Source organism: Marmota monax, unplaced genomic scaffold, assembly GCF_021218885.2.
Source record: "Marmota monax isolate L192 unplaced genomic scaffold, Marmota_monax_Labrador192_F-V1.1 WCK01_AAM20220418_F8-fsc00177, whole genome shotgun sequence".
Lineage (NCBI taxonomy): Eukaryota > Metazoa > Chordata > Mammalia > Rodentia > Sciuridae > Marmota > Marmota monax.
Genome location: NW_026694922.1, coordinates 1073526 through 1098364, shown reverse-complemented (window position 1 = coordinate 1098364; position 24839 = coordinate 1073526). Strand labels below are relative to the sequence as shown.

Below are 24839 nucleotides of genomic sequence, written 5' to 3'. Positions count from 1 at the left end.
CTACACCACAAATATATACTCACAATCTAAACTAATTTGGAGATTTATCACAACAAAATTCTGATATTCATAACCTCTGCATCTCTACACTATTGATTTTACTTGAGATAGTTATAAATAAATCATTACTATTTTATTTGGTAAATAGCCAGCTTCCTTCTTTTAAGTCTAACGGAGAAAACAGTTTGCTTCATTTACATGTAATAACATATCCAAATATAGAAGGTCAAAATTAATTATTAAAAGTTTAAATTCAATCATTACAAATAAATGCAATTTAAACATGTAACATAGATATGAATACTTTATATCACATGCCATTGGATTTTTAAAAGCATTATCTTCAGCAATTGTGAAAAATAAAAATCCATGAGGGTATTACTGATTTCTGAACTTGGTACTTTCATCCCCTCCTTTGCTGATAGGCTTTGAGAGGGGAACCAGTGAATAAAATCTACTAAAGAACCCTGTTCCTATTTTCATAATGATAAGATCATAACTCTCACACAAATATCAAATGATCCCACATCAAAGACTTTAACTCATCAAAAACTTTCACTCCTTAATGAGTGACCCAGTAAAATACAACAGCCAGTTCAGAGGAGAACTCAAAGGACAACACATGTACAGACAATCAGGAATGCTGAAATTAATTTTTGGATATATGCAAAACTGGCCTTTTTAGGAGAGGAAGAAAATCAATTGCCCCTCCGTATGGAAAGAATCATTTGCATGTCCAGGGACAAGAATCACTTGTATTACTATCCGTTATCTAGGAGCTTCCCTCAATAGTAACTTCTGGGAAATGAGGCTATCACAAATTCCCTTTTCGGGGCAAGTTTAACCCCAGGAAGAAATATGAAAATAATCCTTCCATAAACACCCTTTTATTTCACGGTCCTGGATGAGATGGAGAGATCACTGGTACCTGTATAAACAAGAGATTTCCACAAACTTTCTTATTTCCCTTCAATTCTAAAAACTCATTTGTTTTGTCTAAAGAAACCTATTTCTTCTCACAGAAACTGTATCTCCCTATTCTTTTTTGCCTACTAGTTAGGGATATAAGGCTTTAACTTTATGCATTTAATAAACCAGCTACTTCTTCAGTCAGCTCCCATATGCATACTATAAACCTTTTTTCTCTGTTAATGTCTCATCAGCTTAATTTGCAGATCCCCTTCACTTAATTAAGAGGGTAGAAGTTTTTCCTCTCCTACATCCCCTAAAACACCATATTAATTATTCTGCTTGAGATACTGTTCACTGCTTTCACATCTTTTGTTTGCCTCTATAGCTTCTGTGGTTTAGAACTGTTGTGTGCTAAACTTCTATCCTTGTAAAGTTACCTATTTACAGTAAAAAGAAGATTGATCTACTGATAGACAGATGGATAGATTGATAGACAGACATAGCAATATACACATACACACCAGTCTTTCTCCCTTCCTTCACTGTCCAGTGTTTTCTCAGGATATCCTTTAGGGATTTTTTTTTTTTTTTTTTTTTGAGACAGGTCTCACTATGTTTACCCAGGTTGGTTTCTAACTCCTAGGCTCAAGTGATCCTCCAACCTCAGTCTCCTGAATAGCTGGGATTATAGGCATTCTTAGTATATCCTTAAAAAAAGAAGAAGTTATCACAAATTTGTCACTTTAGCCATCTGCAGTGACAGCAAATCCTTAGGTAAGAAGTGGGAAATGTTTCCTAACTAAGCTATTTAAATACCCCAAGTTCCCTCAAATGTTCATTCCTTGTTCTAGCCATGTTTTAAGATGTTCTGTAGTTAACTAATACATTCCTCTAAAAACATGATTTCCAAAAGTAGACTCAAACTCAGAACCGAGAAGCAACAGCTATCAGCTTTCTATATTTTAATACTCTATATTCTTTAATGAATACTATGGCTGTATTCATCAGTGATTGAATATCGTTAGTTCTTGTTACAGTTACAACCTCTTTTCCCACAAATTACTGATAAGTAAACTTGTTCACAAATATTAGAACCCAAATGCAGAACCTCATTTATGATTGATGAATTTTGCCTTAATTTGTCAATATATTTTTTAAGAGAGAGAGAGAATTTTAATATTTATTTTTTAGTTTTTCGGCGGACACAACATCTTTGTTTGTATGTGGTGCTGAGGATCGAACCCAGGCCGCACGCATGCCAGGCGAGCGCGCTACTGCTTGAGCCACATACCCAGCCCATTGATTTGTCAACATATTCAACTACAGAGCACATACTTCTGTACCAGGCATTTAATAGAGACTGGATGTAAGTGGGTGTGGTGGTACATACCTGTAATCCCAGCATCTCAGGAGGCTGAGACAAGAGGATCACAAGTTCAAAGCCAGCCTCAGCAATTTAGCGAGGCCCTAAGCAACTAGCAAGATCCTGTCTCAAAACAAAAATTAAAAAGGGTTGGAGATATAGCTCAGTGGTAAAACACCCTAGATTCAATCCTGGTACCAAGGGAAAAAAAAAAAAGACTGGACATAAAAAAAGAAAATAGACATGGTTCCTGTCTTCCAGATCATAGAATATTTTGGTGGTTTCATCATATCATTCTAGTATGTCAGTACTACTTTGAATCCTAATTCTTTCGGTGTAATATCTATCTCATATTTGTGAAAACTATAAATTCAACAAACATGCCTTCATCCAGGAAACAGTATACTATTACATAAGATTCGATTTTTTAAAAATAGAGTCCTGCATCTTGGTGCAGACTTCCTACAAGTTTCTATCACATATCATAATTTATGATTATGTAATTCAGCTTTACTATCATTAAATCCAAAAGATTCATATTTTCCATAAGATTATCATGAGATAATATATCAAATTACTTAGAAAAAATAAACTATCATCTTAGAATTACTCCTTAAAAAAAAAAAAAAAGTAATCACAAGTGTTTAAGTGAACCCACATGGACTCCTACTTATTACCACCTCTATCAGCCAGAATGCAGTCAGAGGACAGAAACCACACCAGTTATTTGAACAAAGAGAATTTAATACAAGATTTTGTTAACTGAATTTCAAGTTTTTCAGTACACGGCTAAAGGGGAAAAAAAAAGAACTCTTAGCAATCATAGTCTTTAACAACTGCAGGAAGCAACTACCACCCTTAGCGCAGGGCTAACAAATGCTTAGAGGAAGAACTCAGGAACTCAAACTCAGACTTCTGGGAAGGCACTGCTCAGCTGGTGCTGATGTCTCAGATTTCCAAGTAGGGGACCAATGTGCCTGTGACCCAGGCCTCTAAAGAGCGGTGCTGGTTGGCGCTAGTGGTCTCTGAAGAAAACTTGATGAAACTGGTCCTTGGTTGGGGCTGGGGATGTGGCTCAAGCGGTAGCGCGCTCGCCTGGCATGCGTGCGGCCCGGGTTCGATCCTCAGCACCACATACAAAATAAAGATGTTGTATCCGCCGATAACTAAAAAATAAATATTAAAATTCTCAAAAAAAAAAAAAAAAAAGAAACTGGTCCTTGGAAAAACTGCAAACTGGATCCAGCAACTGCTACAGGAAGGTACTGCTGCTGCAGGGATGAAGAAGTGTTGTTAGGGCAGCAGTCACAGGAATGGCAAGCAGAGCAGAAAAAGCAAGTCCCTCCCTCCTCTTCTAGGCAGTCAATGCCGTTGCAACAGGGAGCAGGTAGCCAAGCAGAAATATGACTTGTGGAGTCTGGGCCTTAGGATCACAAGGCAGAATAAATAAATAGATCTGGAGCTAAAAGAACAATAATTTAACTAGCAAAACATTCTCTATTCTAAGGTCAGACAAACTGTTTAATAATCTAACACTCTGTGTAAAGGATCACAATCAATGACATCAATCCCCATCTAACATTTAATCACCTCCTCCTACTCTGAAGAGTAAAACAACCACCACATCTAACACTTGCTTAGTACTTACTTCATGCCTGGAACTGTTTAAAACAGTATACATGTATGAATTGATCCAATCCTCACAGCAACACTGTGAAGTAGGCCATAGCAATATTTCCACTTTATAGACAGCAATAAGGTGAAGAAAAGTTAAATACCTTATCCAATATCGCAAAGTTGTGAAAGATTTTAGACTAAACCCAGGCAATCACACTCCAGTGCCCATGCTTAGGATCACGACATGTGTTACAATGCCACAATAGGCAATGCTCTCTAAATCTAAAGAAGCCTTTGAAATGCAACTTCAGTTGAACAAAATTTTCTTACATGTTTTTAAAAGTTCATATCTGATGAGGTGCAGTGACACCTGCCTGTAATTCCAGCAATTTGGGAGACGGAGACAGGAAGATTGCAAGTTTGAATACAGCCTCAGCAAGTTGGCAAAAATCTAACTCAAAAAAATTTTTTTTTAATTTTAAGAAAATGATGGGGGTGTAGCTGAGTGGTAGAGAAACGCTGACTTCAATTTTCAGTATGAAAAAAAAAAGTTACATCTGTATTTGTAGCCCTATGGAATATCATATTGTCACACACAGACATTTTTCAAGACTTTGCAAAGAATCTGCAATATACTTCTCATGCCCTAAACAATAAAGGAGAAAATGAACAGACTAAAGGCAATGAAATAATCTTCCACTTACAAAATGAAACTACTACCTTCACTACTATCTCACTCAGAAATCAGAAGTAAATCTATTCATGGTAGATGTATGCAGTTTATTTTGAAAAACCATTATTTCTATTGACTGAAGCTCAAAAACATGCTGGGTTGAGAATATAAAACTAAAAATAGCTAGGCAAGAGGAAAAAAAAGAAGCAGCAGCTAGGTATGGTGGTGTATACCTATAGTCCCAACTGCTGGGGAGGCTGCACAGGGGGATCACTGAAGCCCAGAAGTTTGGGGCCAGTCTGAGCAAAATAATGACACCCTGTGTCTTAAAAAAATAAACTGGGGCTGGGCTTGTGGCTCAGCAGTAGAGTGCTCACCTAGCACATGCAAGGTGCTGGGTTTGATCCTCAGCACCATATAAAAATAAATAAAATAAAGGTATTGTGTCCAACTACAACTAAAAAAATATTTTTAAAAATAAATAAACTGGGCATAGTGGCACACACCTATAATGCCAGCAACCCAGGAGGCTGAGGCAGGAGGATCACAAGTTCAAGGCTAGCCTCAGCAATTTAGCAAGACCCTAGGCAATTTATCAAGTCAACAACTCAGCTGGAGATGTAGTCCAGTTGTAAGCACCCCTGGGTTCAATCCCAGTTCCCAAAAAGATTTTTAAAATTTTTTAAAATAATTTTAAATAAATAAATATATTAACCAGATGTGGTGGCACAAGCCTATAATCCCAGCTACTCAGGAGGCTGAGGCAGAAGGACTGCAAGCCCCAAGCCAGCCTTGGCAATTTAATAAGACCCTGTCTCAACTATAAAAATAAGTGTCTGGAGGCCTGGATTCAATACCAAGAACTACAAAAAAAGGGGGGGCTGAGGATATAGTAGTAGAGCACTTGCAAGAAGTCCTGGGTTCAATACCCAGTACTGAAAAAAAAATTTTATTTAATAGTCCATGAGGACTGTGGATATGGCTCAATGGTAGAATGCTTGCTTAGTATGTATAAGGCTCTGAGTTTGATCCCCATCACTGCAAAAACAACAATAATAAGAAACAGTATCAATACCCATTCTTTTTAAAATTTTATCTTTTAATTTGTTTAAAATACTCTTTTTATAATATTTTTTTAATTTAGTTGGACACAATACCTTTATTTTTTTTTTATTTTTTTTTTATGTGGTGCTGAGGATCAAACCCAGGGTCTCGTGCGAGCTGGGCGAGCGCTCTACCGCTGAGCCCTTGTTTCAAATACTCTTGAATCATCCTAGATTCAAATTCTAGAATACCATACCAACATAATCTTAAAACTCACAAAAACTAGGTATTAACAAAATCCCCACAGGAACTGGCTGTGTCATTTTCCAGCAGTAGGCATTTATAATTGATCACTATTGTTAGTGATCATACAAATCAAAGACTATCTAGTACAATGGTTAAGAGCACAGACTCCAGAGTCAGACTGCCAAATCAAGATCTGGGGCAACTCATCTTCTTAGCTGAGTGATCTTGAGCAAGTTAACTTTTCTGTAGCTCAGTTTCCTTGTGTGTAAAAAGGAGATAATAATAGTATTTACTTCATAAGGTTGTTGTGAGTATTAAGTTAGTTGATAATATGAAGTACCAACAGAACCTGACAGAGTATGTTAGCAATAAAAATCTGAAACACTTACACTTATGAAAGTAAGCTGTTCTACACAATACTTTGTAATTTACATGTTCTTCCAAATATGTCTAATAAAAATTTTCATTTTTCATAAAATATATTTAGATTTTGTAGTTAATATATGGAAAAGTTTGTTGTTGTTGTTGTTTGGTACTGGGAATTTAACCAAGGGGCAATTTACCATGGATGGAGCCACATCCCTAGTCCTTTTTATTTCTTATTTTGAGACAGGGTCTCACTAAGTTGCTTAGGGCCTCACTACTAAGTTACTGAGGCTAGTCTTGAACTTGCAATCCTCCTGTTTCAGCCTCCTAAGCTGCTGAGATCACAGATTTGCACCACCATGCTCATTCTGGAACAATGTTTAAATAATTTTCATAAATCTCTATGGAAATTGGAAACAATGAATTTAACAAAACATTATTTGGCAGTGGAGCAACAATCAAAAATTCAGTTTCTACATAAGCTAAAACCACATGGATCTAAGACAAAAGCCAATGCAAAAACATACATACTGAATGGAAGTAACTATGGCTGTGTTTTTAGTGCCTTCTCAGCAAACTGTTCAACCTTCTGCAACATAATTTTCCTCATGATAAGAAACTACACACAAGATCAAATGTCTAACACAAGTGCCTGAATTCACACTGGTAACATGCAAATTCCTGAAGTAAAAGAAAAGTATTCCTAGATGTTTGACCGGTTAATTCCAAAATATAAGTTACAATCCCACCTAAGTGCTTGGCCTTATTAAATACATACTCTCTAATATCACACTACATTAATAAAAAAATCAGAAAACTCAGCTCCTACAGAGGGCAAGTCACAGGGAAAGCCTTGTGAAATTGACAGTTTCCTCTGTTCTACGAGAATGTACAATAATCTCATAAGCACAAGAGTTAACATGCTTGTACAAAAAAATGTTCATTTATAGGCCTGTTGCAAGGAAAGCTCAGATATCCTAATGTGTTCACATGACATTTTTTTCAAATTCACAGAAACTTATCCATTTTAATATCAGGTATTTTCTAAATAAATGGTGGATATTTGTTTTCTAGAGACAAATCTTTATTCCACTATTTCTTAAATACACTGTGCCCATTTATTGGCAAAAGGTTAATAATTTTATCAAACTGAAGTGATGAGAAAATATAAAGGTTTATTGTTGGATTTACTCTTATTTTTCCATGTGCTTGAAATTTTTTATATGTATATACTCTAAATAAACTACCACAGTTGAATTTAGATTTTAACTTCATAATACAGCCATAGATAACAGGATCAAGAAATTGTTCATTTTATCACTTATTAGTGAAAACAAAACTGAAGAGGGTAAGGCAAACAAAGATTTTATGAGAATACCTTACATGATGTTTTAAGAATAAGACGTATTCCTTTCATTTTCTAACTCTTTGTATACCACTACTGACATATATATCACACATCATAAAATTCACCCATTTAACCTGGTCAGTTCAGTGGTTTTCGTTGTTTTGCAACCAGTGTCACAATCTAGTTTTAGAATACATTTATCATCCCATGCAAGTTAGCTGTACTCCCAGCCAGCTTAAGGCAAACACTGATCCACTCTCTGTATAGAGCATAGAGGCATATGTATAGGCATATGCTGAATTATCTCACACAAACACAATATGTGATCTTTTGTGATTTTTTTTTTGACTCAGAATGGTTACAAAGTTCACCTTTGATGTGTCATGTCTCAATCAGTACTTCTTCCTTTTATGGCAAAAATAATATTCCACTATTTAGGTATGCTACATTTTGTTTATTCACTAACAGCTGTGGGCTGCTTCCATATGGGGGTTATTATGAATAACAAAGCAATGAACATTCAGGTACAAGTGTTTGTGTGAACAAATATCTTCATTATCCTCAGATACATACCTAAGATTAAGAATTAATTAATTGGGCTGGGGCTGAGGCTCAGTGGCAGAGCGCATGTCTAACATGCATGAGGCACTGGGTTCGATCCTCAGCACCACACAAAAAAAAATAAAATAAAGGCATTCTGTCCATCTACAACTACAAAAAACTATTTTAAAAAAGAATTAATTAAGATTAGAATTACTGGGTCACATGGTAAGTTCATGCTTAACATTTTGAGCAACCGTCAAATTGTTTTCCAAAGCAGCTGCATCATTTCTCATTCCAGCAATGTATAAGGGGGTCCAATTTCTCCACATCCTCACCAACACTTGCTACTGTCTTTTTCATTTAAACCACCCTAATAGAAGTGAAGTGGTATCTCACTATTTCACATTTTAATTTCCCTATGACTAACGATGCTGCACACTGTTTTATTTGCTTTTTGGTCATTAATATATCTTCTCTGACAAATGTCTATTCAAATTCTTTGTCCATCTTAACTGAGTTGTTCATCTTCCTATCACTAAGTTGTATCCTTTATATATTCTTACAAATATCTTCCCCATTTTCTTAGTTTTCTTTTAATTTTCTTGATTGTACCCTTTTACATTTTTTTCTAAGAATTTAACCTTTATTTGTTTATTTTTATGTGGTGCTGAGGATCAAACCCAGTGCCTCACCTATGCAAGCAACTACTCCACCACTGAGCTACAATCTCAGCCCTCTCCTTTTAATTTTGATTAAATCCAAATTAACCACTTTTTTCTTTGTCTGTACTTTTGGTAAATCTAAAAAATCGATGCCTAACTCAAAATTTATTCCATAAAAATTATTACAGTGTTTCCTTCCAAGAGTTGTATTGATTTTGCTCTTTGTTATTTCTTTTAAGTTAATTTGCAGGGAGGGTTGGGATGGTGCTACAGAATGAACACAGGGCCCCAAGCATGCTAGGCAAGCGTTCTACCACCAAGTACATCCCCACCCTTTCCTAGATTTTATTTTGAGACAGGTCAGCCCAGGCTGACCTCAAAACTTGTGACCCTCCTGCCTCAGCCTCCTGAGTAGCTGATTACAAACATGCACCACTGTGACTGGCTTGAGTTAATATTTGTGCCTGCATGAAGGAAGGGTTCAAATTCATTCTTTTGCAGGTGGATATCAAACCGTACAGAATCATTTGTTCCCCAATTGAATGATTTCTGCACTACAGGATGAACACCCTTAATCTGACACTCCAAGATCTAAACCCTTCTGAGCACCATCATGACAACACACGCAAGTGGTAAATTTGACACTTGACCTCGCAGCACAACACAGGCATACTAAAAATACTGTATAAAACCCTTCTGTCAACGTGTATAAGCTATATATGAAACCTGAATTACATGTTTAGACTTGTATCCTATCCCTAAGACATCTCATTATGTATATGCAAAAATTCCAAAATCCAGCCAGGTGTGTTGGCAAATACCTGTAATCTCAGCTACTCAGGAGGCTGAGGCAGGAGAATTGCAAGTTTGAGAACAACCTAGGCAACTTAGCAAAACTCAATCTCAAAATTTAAAAAATAAAATAAAAAGGATTGGGGATATACTCATGGTAGAATGCCCCTAGGTTCAATTCCCATTACTTGCGGGTAGGGGGTGTCAACTGACTCTCAGTTCTATTAATCTATGTATCATCCTTATGCCATTAGCACACCATCTTGATTAATGAAAATTTGCAGTAGATTTTGATATTGGAAAGTATGTGTCCTCTAACTATGTTCTTTTTCAGGACTAGTTTGGCTATTCTGGAGAGCATGAATTTTTATATGGATATTAGAATCAGCTTGTCAGTTTCTGCCAAAAAAAAAAAAAAAGGCAGATGTGAGTTTGATAGGGATTGTATTTAATCTATAAATCATTCCATCTTAATATTAATTCTTGCCCATGAACATGGGCAGTCGAGTAAAATGTATTTCTGTTTTAAAACTAAATTCGTGGGCTGGGATTGTGGCTCAGCAGTAGAGCGCTTGCCTAGCACAGGAGGGACCCAGGTTAGATCCTCAGCACTACATAAAAATAAAGGCATTGTGTTGTGTCCACCCACACCTAAAAAATAAATAAAATTTTTTAAAAAACTAAATTGGTGAGCTGTGTACATATCTGTGATTAAAGCATTTGCCTGGCATGTTAAAAGCCCTGGGTTCAATACCCAGCACTACAAAAACAAAAATAAAGACAAAAGACAAAAACTACATTCTTTAAACAACTCAGTCAGCCCAATTGCTAAAAACAAAATAATCAAACACCCTGAAACCTAAGGAACTGAATCCATCCCAGCTTCATTTAATGCCACAGAGTTCAATCACAAAAGAGTAGCCCAATTAAAAAGAGATTCAAATATTTTGTTAGAATCTCTCCTTTAATATAACCAAGCCTGGTGCAATGGTACATGCATACAGTCCCAGCTACTCAGGAGGCTCAGGCAGGAGGAGTGCTTGAGACTAGAAGTTGGGGTTCTCCTGGACAAAACAAAGAGATCCATTTCACAAAAAAAGTGGGCTGGGAATGTGGCTCAATTATAAAGTATTTGACTAGCATGTTCCACGATCTGGGTTCAATCCCCAGCACCACAAAAATAATAATTTTTAAAAAACTAATAAAACTAAATATGTAAATCTAATTATCATCTTTTCTTCTCCCATCTCCATTTGCTTCTGCTTTCTACTTATTTGATTATTTTCCAACATCTTTTTCTTTTCACTTACTATATCATTTTTCCCCTTCTCATCTACAAAACTATTTTCTTCTAGTCTATAATCCTCTAAAAATAAGAACTAATCTGTTTTCCATATGTACAATTTGGCAAAATATAAGTAGTGCTAATTCTATTTTCCTTTTATGTAGATTGACAACATTAATCTTAGTAATTTCATCTTTTTTAATATCTTTATTTTATTTATTTGTTTTTATGTGGTGCTGAGGATTGAACTCAGGGCCTCGCACATGCCAGGCAAGTACTCTACCACTGAGCCACAACCCTAGCCCCAGTAATTTCATCTTTATTAAAGTAATATTATTCATGCTATTCTGTAATTGCAAAAATTATTGGTACCAAATTTGGAAGAATATTGATATTGAATGGAAGAAAATATTTGCAAGAATATATTTAAAAAACTCTTACAACTCAATGATCAAAAGGTGAACAACTCAGTTAAAATGGACATGAATTTGAATAATTTATCAAAGATATACAAGCGACCAACAAATTTCTGAACTAGGTCCATAGTTAGCTGAAATAATACCACAGCAATTTTTTAACTACCCCTAGGTCAAACTTAGCTGGCGATAGTATGGAAATTACAAGTACACAATGTGTACATAATGGTGCCTTCCCTTAGTAACATTCAGAGCTCACTTTTTTTTTTTTCTTTTTACTCCTAAGAAGTTAAGGTCAAGTTTGTTGTATTATTTAGACCAGTTTTCAACTGCAATTTCTAAGTAATCCTAAATATTTACCCACAAAATAAATCATATCTAATAATAAATTATCGACTATTTGTCAAATGGAATCTCAAAAAGTCACAATGTAGATTATTATACATTAACTTTTTTTTTTTTTTTTTTTAGTAGAGGTCACAGTGAAACCATTCTATGACAACTACTCCCCTATTTCTTCTGTCCTACCAACTAGATACTATTACTACCTATTCAATCCTCCCATTACTACTTTTGCTCTAGTAAAAGGGACTTGTCTTTGGTCAGTAGTCAAAGAATTAAAGAATACTTTCTCAAAAATAAGAAATTGCTAATGATTTTCAATGATTAAAACGTTCTTAGTGATAAAAGCCTTATTTCTATTTTTATCTTTGTGATAAAAAAAACTTTATTTTGTATTGATAAGGCTTTAAGTAATAAAGTAACAAAGCCTTATATTGAACCATTTAGTAGATATCACCAATACTGGAATCTAACCAAAGAATATTTATCTTGAATTCATCAAGTCTTTTTTCCTTTTTTCATACTGGGGTTTAAACCCTGGGGTGATCTACTACCAACCTACAACCCCAACCCTTTTTTATTTTTACTTTGAGACAGGGTCTGAATAAGTGCCCAGGATGACCTCAAATTTGTGATCCTTCTGCCTCAGTCTCCAAGTAGCTGGGTTTATAGGCATCACCACCACAGGCCCCATCAACCCTTATACAGCTTTCAGTTCATAGGCAACAGAAGAACATGATAAATGACACCACAGGGCAGTTACTAGAGAAGCCCAGAAGGAAAGATACTCTGCAGGACAACTGTTTTGGTCTTTCCATTGAGTCTCATGCAATGTGTTGTGAAAAAGGGGACCATGCCAGATTAAGAGACTTGTACATTAATTAAGGCATGGTCTATGATTTAGACAGACCCAACAGCTTTAAAGAACATTTTGGGGTTGACCAGAAATTCTGAATATTGTCTGCACATTTAATAACAGGGAAGTAGGACAAATCACTGACTGAAAAAAAAAAGACTCAAGTTTCTTTCTATATTTGCATTGGTATATTATAATTATATATAATGTTGGGATTAGTTGTTACATATTCATAAGATTAGGCAAAGGGGAATGAAGGGAACAAAGGGGGATGGGAACAAGAAACAGTAGAATGAATTGGACATAACTTTCCTATGCTCATGTATGGATACACGACCAGTGTAACTCCGTATCATGTTAAACCTCGAGAATGGGATAAAAATTATAATGGGTTACACCCCGTGTATGTATGTCAAAATACACCCTACTGTCATGTATATCTAAAAACAATTTAAAAAATTAAAATAAACATTTTTTAAATAAAAATCTCAGTTTCAAAAGAGTATCCATATGTGATGCAAACCAGCAATGCCACTTTTAAGTATTCACCCCCTCCCCCAAAAAAGAAACACAAAACAAAGACTGGTAAGTAAATGTTCATAGCACCTCTAGTCACAGCTCCAAAAAATGGAAAACAACCCAAATGTCCATCAATTCATGGGTAGATGGCTCATGAACTGTAGTATACACATATAATAGAGTAATACTGAGTAATGAAATGGAATGATCTATCATTTCTATTGACTGTGGTAGTAACTATACAACTGTATATATGTCTGAATTTGTAGAACCACATACTTTAAATTGGTAACCTCTGTGGCACATAAACTCTACCTAAATACAGCTGATTCTTAAAAAAATAGAACATACTTTGTAGTTTTCTTATTTTATTTAAAATGCCAATGTACTCTTCTGTATGTGTGTTGCTGGGGACTGAACCCAGGGCCTTATGCATATGAGGCAAGCCCTCTACCAACTGAGCTATATCCCAGCCCCTAAAATGCCAGATTTGATGGTTACAATTGTATGTACTCTCCTATGTATAAAAATATTGATAGAGGGCTGGGGTTATGGCTCAGCAGTAGAGTGCTTGCCTCGCATGTACAAGGCCCTGGGTTCAATCCTCAGCACTACATAAAAATAAATATACAAATAAAATAAAGTTAAAAAATATTGATAGAAAGATGCACAGAGAGGAGCTGAGGCTATAGCTCAGTGGTAGAGCGCTTGCCTCGCATGTGTGAGGCACTGGGTTCAATCCTCAGCACACATGAAAATAAATAAAGATACTGTGTGTTCATCCACAACTAAATAAATATTTTTTTAAAAAGAGAAAAAAGAAAAGAAAGATGCACGGAGAGAGTTCCAGCGCGGTCAGTATTAAGATACTGATGGCAGTAATCACTGGGTATTGGCAAGTTATGAGTTCTAATGGGAGCATTTTGCTTCTTCCACTTTAGAGTCTTATACAATGTAGTTTTTATAATAGTAAGAGACTTTTTAAAAAAATAACTATCAGCTTTGATTTTTAAACTTAAAGTTTTCTTATATTAACATCCATGGACTATCAATTTGTGGATTTGTAGGTTATCAATATACTCACAATGGTAGTTTTGGAGGTAAATTTTTATTGCTAAAATAATATTTACAAAACAGATATTTTAGCAAAAGTAAATATTATTTTAGCAATAAAAATTTACCTCCAAAATCACCATATTTACAGAGTAAATATTATTCTCTTTGGTCACAGTGAATACACATTCAATGAACACAATTTGTTCCAAGCATCATATTTGAATCATATTATATCTCTGGTTTCTTCCCTTAAAAATTAACATTCTACCTCAGCTACTATACTGATACCAATTAAAAATACTTGCTCCCTCTCCCCATGCTCTACCAATGAGTTACACCCCCAGCCATTTTTATTTTGAGTCAGAATCTCATTAAGTTGACCAAGCTGGCCTGAACTTGTGATCGTCCTGCCTCAGCCTCCCCAGTAGCTGAAATTACAGGTTTGAACCACTACACCCAACCCAAAATAAAATTACTTCTAAATTTAACTTCACAATAACATCAGCATTTTTTTAAGAATTTTTTTCACAATACCTTTATTCTATTTATTTGTTTTTATGTGGTGCTGAGAATTGAACCCAGGGCTTCACTTGTGCTAGGTAAGTGCTCTACCACTGAGCTACAGCCCCAGGCCAAACATCAGCATTTTTAAGCATTAGCAATAAGTATGGTGGCTCAAGCCTGTCATCTCAGCTACTCCAGAGGCTGAGGGAAGAGAATCACTTGAGTCCATGAGTTCAAAATCAGCTTGAGCTGTTAACATAGCTAGACTTAATTTTTAAATTAAATAAATAAAATAAAATAAAATTTAGCAAAAAGTCAAATGAAACAAGAATTGTAACCATCAAATCTAATTTTAAAAATGCTACTTCAGCTTTTAAGAGAAAAGTGATGAAAAAAAGCACACTAAATAAGAACTGTGGAGTAAAAATGAATAGCTTTGAATCACACTTTTATTATTGTTAATAATATTTGAAAATACAGTATCAAATATCCTATATAGCAGCCTGGATTTATCATGCTTTTATAACACAACTATGTGGTGTGTGTGAGACTTTGTCTTCTATCTATCTCCATCCCTCAAGCACTCACCAGGATTTCTTGGGTTACAGGAAAGTGATGGGGATAGGAAGAGGTTTGTGGTTTTTTTTTTTTTAATATTTATTTTTATTTCAGTTTTTGGCGGACACAACATCTTTGTTTGTATGTGGTGCTGAGGATCCAACCCAGGCCGCACGCATGCTACCGCTTGAGCCACATCCCCAGCCTGGTTTGTGGGTTTTGTTTGTGGTTTTATTTTTTTCTGGGTTTTGTGTGGAGGAAGGGGGCCTGTGGTTTGGGAGGTTTTCTGTTTGTTTGTTTGTTTGTTTGGGTTATTTTCAGCTTTGTTTTTACCTTTGTGTGTGTGTGGGGGGGGGGGGGGTAATCCTTAACTGGAGTTAATTACCAGAAGGGAAACAACAAACATCAGATCCCTGCCACATGCCAGGCAAGGTTCTAAACAACTACCTACATTCTTTTATTTAACAAGTCTTTGAGATGGATATCACTGTCTCATTGTATGTACAGAGAACACTGAAATGCACAACAGTTCATCCTTGTGAATACTCATACAACTAGTTAGGAACACAGCCAAACAAAGACATATGAATCTAGATCTGTATTCAGACCATTCTTCTTGTTAATTTTAGGGGAAAGATTTTAAAAAGAAAACTAGAATAAACAACAACTAAATGATGAAGTTAAAAGGTATATCCAGGGCTGGGGCTGGGGTTCAGTGGTAGAGCACTTGCCTATGTATGAGGCACTGGGTTCGAACCTCAGCACCACACAAAAATGAATAAATAAAAGAGATGTTGTGTCCATCTACAAAAAAAAAAAAAAACACAGTGAATCCAAAGTCAACTGTATTTTTAGCAATGTGCAATATAAAATTTTAAAAATAGTTTCATGGCGGGTTGCAGATTTAATTTGGTTGTAGAGTGCTTGCCTAGTATGTATAAGGTCCTAGATTCCACTCCCAGCATCTCTCTACTCCCCAAAAAAGTTCATGTACAATCCACATCAAACAGAACAAAATATTTTTGAAAATATTGTTAAGTGCAATACTTGCACACTGAAATAACACATCACTATAAAAAATCCAAACTGTCTTTTTTGCAGAAATTGATAAAATGAACCTAAAACTCATATAAAAATATAAAGGACATAGAATGGCTTAACAGTCTTGGAAAAAAAATGTTGGAGGAGTTACAATTAATTTTAAAATCCATCACAAAGCTACAGTAATGAAATCGTGAGGTGCTGGCATAAGGACAGATATATAGATCAACAGAATAGAATTCCGAATTCAGGAAAAAAAAAAAACTCACATATGGTCAACTGATTTTCAATAAGGGGTATAAAGACCATTAAATGAGGAAGAGAACAGTCTTTTCAATACATGGTGCTGGGAAAACTGAATATCCATAGGTGAAAAAAATGAATTTTGACCACTAACTCATACCATACACAAAAATTAACTCAAAATGGATCAACAACCTAAATATTGGTTAAAGGCATAAACTCTTAGAAGAAAACATAGGAATATATATTTCATGACCTTGTATTTGACAATGGATTCAGATATGACAGCAAAAGCATGAGCAATAAAAGAAAAAACCGGACTTGGTTGAAATTAAATACATTTTTACATCAAAGAACATTATTTAAAAAATTGAGTCGGGGCCAGGGCTGTGGCTCAGTGGTGAAGCATTCGCCTAGCATGTGTGAAGCACTGGGTTCAATCCTTGGCACCACATAAAAATAAAATAAAGATATTGTGTTCACCTAAAACTAAAAAATAAATATTAAAAAAAAAATTGAGTCATGTGTGGTGGTGCACACCTGTAATTCCACTGACTGAGAAGGCTGAGGAAGGAGGCTGAGGCAAGTTCAAAGCCAGCTTCAGCAACTAATTGAGACCCTGTCTCAAAATAAAGAATTAAAAAGGTTTGGAGATGTGGCTCAGTGGTAAAGCACCCTTAGGCTCAATCCACAGTATAAAAAAACAATTACTACCACAATAAAATACCATTTCATACCTATAAGGATGGCTAAAGTTAAAAATACAGACAGTAACAGGTATTGATCAGCGGTAGAGAAACAGCAACCCTGGTGCATTACTAGCGATGAGATGTAATATGCAGTAGAGCCTCAGAAAACAGTTTGACAGATGCTCAAAATGCTTAACAGAGTTATGTGACCTAGTAATTCTACTCCTAGAGATACACCAAGAGAAATTACAAAATATGTCCACACTAAGACTTGTACACGTTTATTGCTGCATTATTTAAAGAGCCCAAAATAGGGGGAAAATATATATCCACAGACGAATGTACAAACGATATCTGGTATATCCATTCGAAAGAATATTATTCAGTAATAAAAAGGAATAAAGTTCTATACATGCTACATCATGGTTGAACCTCAAACACTCTGTGCTACATGAAAAAAGAGTCAATCACAGAAGACTATAATAACCCATTATATAAAATTTCCAGAATAGCTAATTTCAGAGACAGAAACATTAGTAAATGGCATAGTCTGGCGGAATGGGCAATAAGGAAAGGACTGCTAATGGGTAAAGAACTTTTGGTAGGGTGACAAAATGTTTTAAAAGTAGATAATGGTGATGGTTACACAACTATGAAAATATTAGAACCACAAAATTACACACTACCAGGGTTAATTTTATGGGAGGTAAATCATATCTCAATAAAAGCTTTTTAAAAGATTTTTTAAAGACACTTTAAAAAGACATCCAAATAAGCTACAAAAACAATACACTGGGAAACTACAGCACCAAATTTTTCAATTTTCTCCTTCAGATGCATTCTCAAATCTGAAAGTCAAGTCTTCCTACATTTGCATACTTTGTTCAGTGAACAACAACAAAAACCCTACCTTAGTGAAACCAACTAACCGAAATTCAACTTGATGAAAAAAAATGCCTCTGAAATATAGAACACCTTTATTTTAGCATCGACTCTGAACTAAACATAAATCTGAATTTTGATGTGTCACATAAAAACTAGACATACTCAGAGTTTAAGCAAATTGCCAACTTTCCAGAAAAGATAAACAGTAATTCAGATTTCCTTTGATGCAAATATAAATGTTTACCTGCCTCAAAGGAACAAAATCTTGTAAGCCTAGTGTTCCCAAGTGAAAGAAATACGTATTTTTTAATTCAGAACTTTGTTTTAGAATCAATTTTAACCTAGCTAGGGTATACAGAGTTGATCCTTTATACTAACCAACAAATACCCTGCTCTTGAGTGGAACATACTGAAAACACAGCATTATAACCAGACAAAAGTTGGGAGCTGAGAAAAATCACAGTACACAATAAAAATAACTACTCTCAAGAAGCTCCTGAAAATGCTTCAAGAGTTCCAATGTTGCAAACTCCTTAGTCATTTAGTCTTCCTATAACTATTTACCGAACATATACCATTTGCCAGGCACGGTGCAAGGTACCAGGATGCCACAGTGAGGTATAAACAGAGCAGGTCCCTGGTTGCAGGAAGCTTGTTCTCTACAGCCTGACAAACCTTTCTGATTTCAACTTCAAGAGCCTGCTAAAAATTCAGTCTTGTCCCCTACATTGAGGAGCCAGGGCTCGTGGGCCTGCGGTGGAGCATGCAAGCTGTATTTTTACAAAATGCTCCCAATTATTCCTCCACTGGACCATCCCACCCATCCTGCAGGAGCCCCACATTCAAAGTCCGCTCAGCAGCCTTCACCTTGACAGGCACCCCAAACACACCTCGAGGACAAGACGGACGGAAGGCTTTCTGGTATCACTCTGGTGAGCCACCAGCAGCTTGTTGCCCTCCCGGGTCGGAGAGCTCACTCCCTCCCAACCTCATCTGAGGCTGGCAGCACCTGAACCTCCCCAGCGGCAGACACCTGTCTCCAGGAGGATGCAGTCTGCCACTTAAGTGGACCGAGGTCCCAAGGTTCCGCCCCCCGGGGAGGGGTCAAGGAGGCGGCGCGCGGGAGTTAAGCGCCGACTGCATACCGCCGGCCCCGCTCCCGCACACACTCACAACACTCCCGCGGAAACTGAAGCAGGCGGCGGACCGGATCCCGCTGCACAGCGGCTCGCGAAGGGGCTGGAACCCCGACGACGAGGTGGCTTCCGCCTCGCGGGCACTCGTCAGCCGCGGAGGCCTGGCCCGGCTTGCACCGACGGAGTTTCACAAAGAAAGTCTCCCGGCCCGCGCCCCTCACGCACTCACCGGCGCTGGCGCCGGCGGAGACTCGGGCTCCCGCCGCCTGCGGCTCCGGGCCGGGGTCGACGCTGGGGTCGGTTCGGACGCTGGCGGCAGCTGCTGCTCCATCCCCCACGGGACCCGGGCCGCGTCCGCCTCGAGCTAACGGTCCCGCCAGCTAGGCGCGCGCACCGCTCCCGCGCGCCATGTTCCCGCCGTGCCGCGCGCCGCCGAGGCAACCCACAACGCCCCCCCGGACCGCGCACGCGCGCCCCCGCGGCTCCCTCGCACACACCGCGCACGCGCGCGCGCGCCGCGCCCCCCCTCCCTCGCGCCCCGCCTGGAGCCTGGAGAAGCCGGTCGCTGTTCCCGGCGTCGCGTTTACCCCCGCCGTGCCTGTCCCGCCCGGGAGGGAGGGCGCGCCGTTCCCGGCTCTGCGCCGCCGCCTGCCGCACTGCGGACCACCCCAGCCAAGCCCATTTCTCCACTGCCTCCAGTGTGTCACCCGCATCGCGGGGCCTGGGGCGAGGGTGCGCCCAAGAAGTGCCAGACGAAGGACGCCCTTCGGTTGCTGAGACCCCACTCCTGGAGGTGTGCAGGCACGTGCGCGAATGGAGGTGGCACAGTGAACTCCAGTATCCTGGGGAGAGCCAGACTCTGGAAACCTGAGTTCAAGTCCCGCCTCTTCACTGACCTCGGACATCAGGCTCAAAATCCAGCACCACCCCAAGTGCTTAAGAGGTGGGCTGTCCTTAAAGGGTTCAAGTGCCACCTCCATCTCCCAAACTGGAAGACTGGGCATGTCACCTGACCGACCCAGAGAACCTCGATTTCTACGTGTGCAGCGGATTTCCCAGGGTTGACAAGGGCTTTCGAGAGGCATCCACACCCCTCAGCACTCTGCCTGGCGCACAAGCAGCCTTCGAAGGCTCCGTATTGTAGCTCCTGCCCTATCCGTCCAAGACTCCTAAAAGTTTAATGAAAGGGGTTCTGTCCCAAACTCTGCGGTATAATTAGCTGGGAGTTCACCCAACCTTGGGGCTGCAAGAGACTCTTACTTCCCACGTCTTCACTTTCTATACTCTGCCTAAAAACCCTAAAGCTGGCACCAAAACAATAGCAGAGAACATTTTCCCTACTAGAAAAAGAAGTTTTCAAGAGTCTCTTGGAATTTGTAAATGGTTGTGCTTATTTCTCTTGGCATTTTTCAGACACAAGTGACACAAACAACCTGGAGGGGGGGAAAAAAGAGAGAAATTTACCTGCTCCCATAATTGGAAAATTCTGGCTGGAGCCTCACTTCTGGCATAGCGGAATCCAGTACCTCAAACCAAACTCAGCCTCTCTGACCTGTTGCAGGTTTCATTTGCTCTCTAATAACTTCATTTCTATACAGTTTCTTTCACTTAAGTAGCTTCATCTACCAAGAAAGCAGGGGCTGGATTTTGGAATATTTGTGTACATATAATGAGATATATTGGAGATGGGACCCAAACCTAAATATGAAATTTGTTTATGCTTCATACATACGTTAAACACAGAGCCTGAAGTTAACATTATACAATATTTTTAGTAATATTGTGCATGAAACCAAGTTTCATGTATGGAATTTTTCATAATCCATCATATCACTGCTCAAAAAGTTTTGGATTTTGGAGCATTTTGAATTTTCAGACTAGGGATGCTTCAACCTGTAGACCCAGCCAGAGTCCCAAGGTTAACTCATCATTGGACCCATTTGAGCTACATGCCCTTCCTGAGCCAATCCATATTGGCTAGAGCTGGATGTATGGGAAGGGATTGAAGTCAGACCCTCCAGAAGGATATAAACAGGAAGGGTAATTGGGAAAAAGGATGCTTCCACCTGAACAGAAGAGGCATTGGGCACAGGGCCAGCACAAACAAGAGATATCCAGGACACCATCAAGTAGGCATGCAGTAGGTCCACCATAGAACCAACTGCCTGTTCTGCAAAAGGGAGTGGCAGTTACTTCCTCCGCCAATGAGAAACGACTCTCCACCTCTCCTCCAACTGCCAATCCCAGGCCCAGCATTTGCCAAGTCTACTTAGTCAAAGGCATCCCAATGACCCCACAAGTGCCCAAGCAAGAACTGAAAGATGATGATGCTTTCAAGAACTGACTACTTACATGGCTATCCTACCTCATGATGGAAGACAACCCTTACCACATAACTGGGCACTTTATGGACCTTATTCCACTGAATCCTCACAAACAGCATCAGAGATGGTTATTCTTACTGAACCCATTTTAAAGATAAGGAAGCCAAAGCTTATCAAGAAACTTAACCAAAATTCCAGCAAATAACTTACCCAAAAGCCAATGTTCTGTAAGCACAATATTGTGCCCATCATGAATGTTGCCATCCCAGCTCCTTTTGCTCATATTTCAAAGTCCTGTACCCATCTCCAGCTAGATGACCAGCTATCAGTTCCACAGCAGAAGGAACTTCTAGGACTTCTTCAGCTTCCACAGTTGTCTCCCCACCTCACCTTGAAGCCCCATGCCATGATTTCATGTAATAGAGGAAAAAATTCTCCTAAAAGGAAATTACAGTGAGGCTAGGAAGAGAAAATCAGTGTCAAGTGGGCCTCATCAGCAGTGTCTCCCCTTTAGTAAATGTATTAGTCTCCTATGGCTGCTGTAACAAGTTATCACAAACTGCACAGCTCAAAGCAAGACAAAATTACTTATAGTTCTGTAAGTCAGAAGCCTGAAATCAGTTTCAGTTGGTTCAAGTCAAGTTGTAAAGGACCAGTTCCTTCAAAGAGCACTGAAGGGAGAATCCATTGGCTTCCTTTTTCAATTTCCATGGTTGTTTATAGTCTTTAGACCCCTCCTTCCATTTTCAAAGCACATCAATCCAATCTACGTTCAGTTATCACATCATTCATCTGATTCTGGCTTCTCTTGGGTCCCTCTTAAAAGGATCCTTGTGATGACATTGGGCCCACAGGATAAGACAGGATAATCTCCCCACCTCAAGATCCTTAATCATGTCCATGAAGTCCTTTTTGCAACGTAAAGTAACATTCACAGATTCTGGGGATCAGAATGAGGACACCTATTGAGGGTCATTATTTAGCCTATCATGGCAGGTATCATCAGAGGGAGCCACAATGTGCCCCGGAAACAGGGAAGGGCTGGCTAACTGTGCCCAAGAGGGAAAATGCCCTAAGAAACCTCAACCTCCACATTATTCAAATGAACTAAAACCCATCTAACTTGGCAATCTCAACCTCATTCCTTTCAATATTCAAACCACCTAAATCCCATCAGCCCCCTGCACCAGGCTAGCCAAACCTCAGAATACTTGCATACCTTTCTAATAGAAATTGCCAACCCCACTCCCATCCCTAGTGCCAGGGGCAACAGCTGTGTGCCCTTGACACTGTCCTAGCTGGTAAGTAGCATTCGAACCATGGTATGGCCAGTGAATTACAATATGATCTAGTGTCAACCAGGCAAAATTGAAAAAGCAGCAGAGGAGTTAGGGCTGGGGCTCAGTGGTCAAGCGCTTGCCTCACCTGGGTGAAGCACTGGGTTCGATCCTCAGCACCATATAAAAATAAATAAAGATACTGTGTGTTCATCCACAACTAAATAAATATTTTTTTTAAAAAAATAAAAAGTAGGGCTGGGGATGTGGCTCAAGTGGCAACAGGCTTGCCTGGCATGCGCGGGGTGCTGGGTTTGATCCTCAGCACCACATTAAAAAAATAATAATGATGTTGTGTCCACCAAAAACTAAAAAATAAATATTAAAAAATTCTCTCTCTCTTCTCTTTCTCTAAAAAAAAAAAAAAGAAAGAAAAGAAAGAAAAAGCAGAATCAGAGAGGAAGCAGGCATTAGAAATGCCTGCATTCCTGATGGCTCCAGATCCAGGCATCTGTGACCTCGATACACATCCCCTCCATGAAATGATGTGAGTGGTCTGTTTTCTGCCAAAGATGTTCCAACTTCTACAGATCATAGGGCTGTCCCTGAAGCCAGCCTGGAGGGACTGATCGCACTTGATGGTAAACAAGGATATATGCTCCTTTGGGCAGTTCACTGAACATGCTGACATTTGAGTTTAGACATCAGCTGCTTGTGCATTTTGTCAGCAAGTCACCATCCATGAGTCTGAACATGAAACTAGGAAGATAGACATTAGTTCTGGATTCAGAAAAACCTAGGTTGGGTCCCAGCTCTGCCGCTTATCAGCTGTGTGATTTTGGAAAAGTTACCTTACTTCTCTAAGCCTGGATTCCTTACCTGTAACATGAGGGTGGCTGGGTGACTTAGCTTATATGATCACTGTGAAGACAAGATCAGCCAAGAATAGGGCTTTTTGCACAGGGCCTTCCTAATCATTACTGGGTCAATGTAACATGCCCACATGCCTAAACTCCACTTCTAAAATAAGTCATCCCTAATTCATTTGGGAGAAAAGTTTGACATGCATTAACATGGGACAACCTTCCTCTTTCTCTTCCCCTTTTGCTGTGAATATTTGCTGCAGAAATATCAATGAGTATGGTTATGGGACCCCCCCTGGGGTATTACACATAATATACAATAGAAGTGAATCAGCTGCCTAACCTTGGAAAAATTTGAATTTCACAACTTATCTAGTCCCAAGGTTTCAGACTGTGAAGACATGTATCTTTAACACAAAGGATGAGAATTTAAAACTGGCACATGATACATACACCAATGTACCTACCATCTCTTGAAATTTCTGAGTGTGAGTCACTACAAATGCCACCCCCAACCTCCCTGTGCCCCTTTCCCTGTAACTTTCTAAGCGGCCTTTAGAATTTGTATTTAGCTGTCCCTGGCTGAAACCAGGTGACATCCAGAGAAACCGCCTGGTAACAACAACCCAAGTAGGGCTCTAGATGAAAAAGCACACATAACTTTTTTTTTTTTTTCATTTTATTTCTTTCTTTATTTTGGTGTTGGGAATCAAACACAGGGCCTTACATTTGCAATGTAAGAATCCAGTCACTGAACCATATCCCACCCCCAACATTTTTTTTCTTTTAACATTTTTTTAGTTGTAGATGGACACAATATCTTTATTTATTTTTATGTGGTGCTGAGGATCGAACCCAGGGCCTCACACGTGCACGGCAGGTGCCCTACCACTGAGCCCCAGCACCACCCCCAACTATTTTTTTTTTAAGAAAAAAAAAAAAATTTTTTTAAATAAAAGGCATTCAACCAAAAAGTTGGTTGAAGCATAAGTTCAAAGCCCACATTCCATCAGGTTTTTAATTGAATTAACAGTGATTGTGGAAAAGCAATTATTCCCATAATTAAAATACAAATGATTAAAAAAAAAGATTTAAAGAAAAGGAAGATGACAGCAGAGTGAAAGAAGTACATTTCTTCAGGTTCACGCCAGTGTTCACAGCATAGCCGCACACACAGCCCGGCGCTTCGAGGACTCTGTGTCTTCGGCTTCCCCTTCCAGGGGCCGCTTTTGACTAGTGGAAGGCTGCAAATAAAGAAAAAGGGAGAATGTTTAGAAGA

The 24839-nt window shown here is 38.6% G+C and overlaps 2 protein-coding genes across 6 annotated transcripts in view; both read right to left on the bottom strand.

Moving 5' to 3' along the window:
• The window catches only part of Ttc28 (tetratricopeptide repeat domain 28), a 592527-nt gene extending 573020 nt beyond the window's left edge, over positions 1-19507 (bottom strand). For both annotated transcript variants that reach the window (XM_046427243.2, XM_046427244.2), the window contains exon 1: positions 19326-19507. In XM_046427243.2, the coding sequence (XP_046283199.1) occupies positions 19326-19427 (102 nt within the window). In that variant the 5' untranslated portion in view covers positions 19428-19507. The remainder of the gene's footprint in view (positions 1-19325) is intronic.
• Positions 19508-24252: 4745 nt separating this feature from the next.
• Chek2 (checkpoint kinase 2) overlaps positions 24253-24839 on the bottom strand; it is a 42032-nt gene continuing 41445 nt past the window's right edge. For 3 of the 4 annotated variants that reach the window (XM_046427308.2, XM_046427307.2, XM_046427309.2), the window contains exon 15: positions 24253-24804. In XM_046427308.2, the coding sequence (XP_046283264.1) occupies positions 24715-24804 (90 nt within the window). In that variant the 3' untranslated portion in view covers positions 24253-24714. The remainder of the gene's footprint in view (positions 24805-24839) is intronic. The other variant, XR_009225202.1, reaches the window with a different exon arrangement.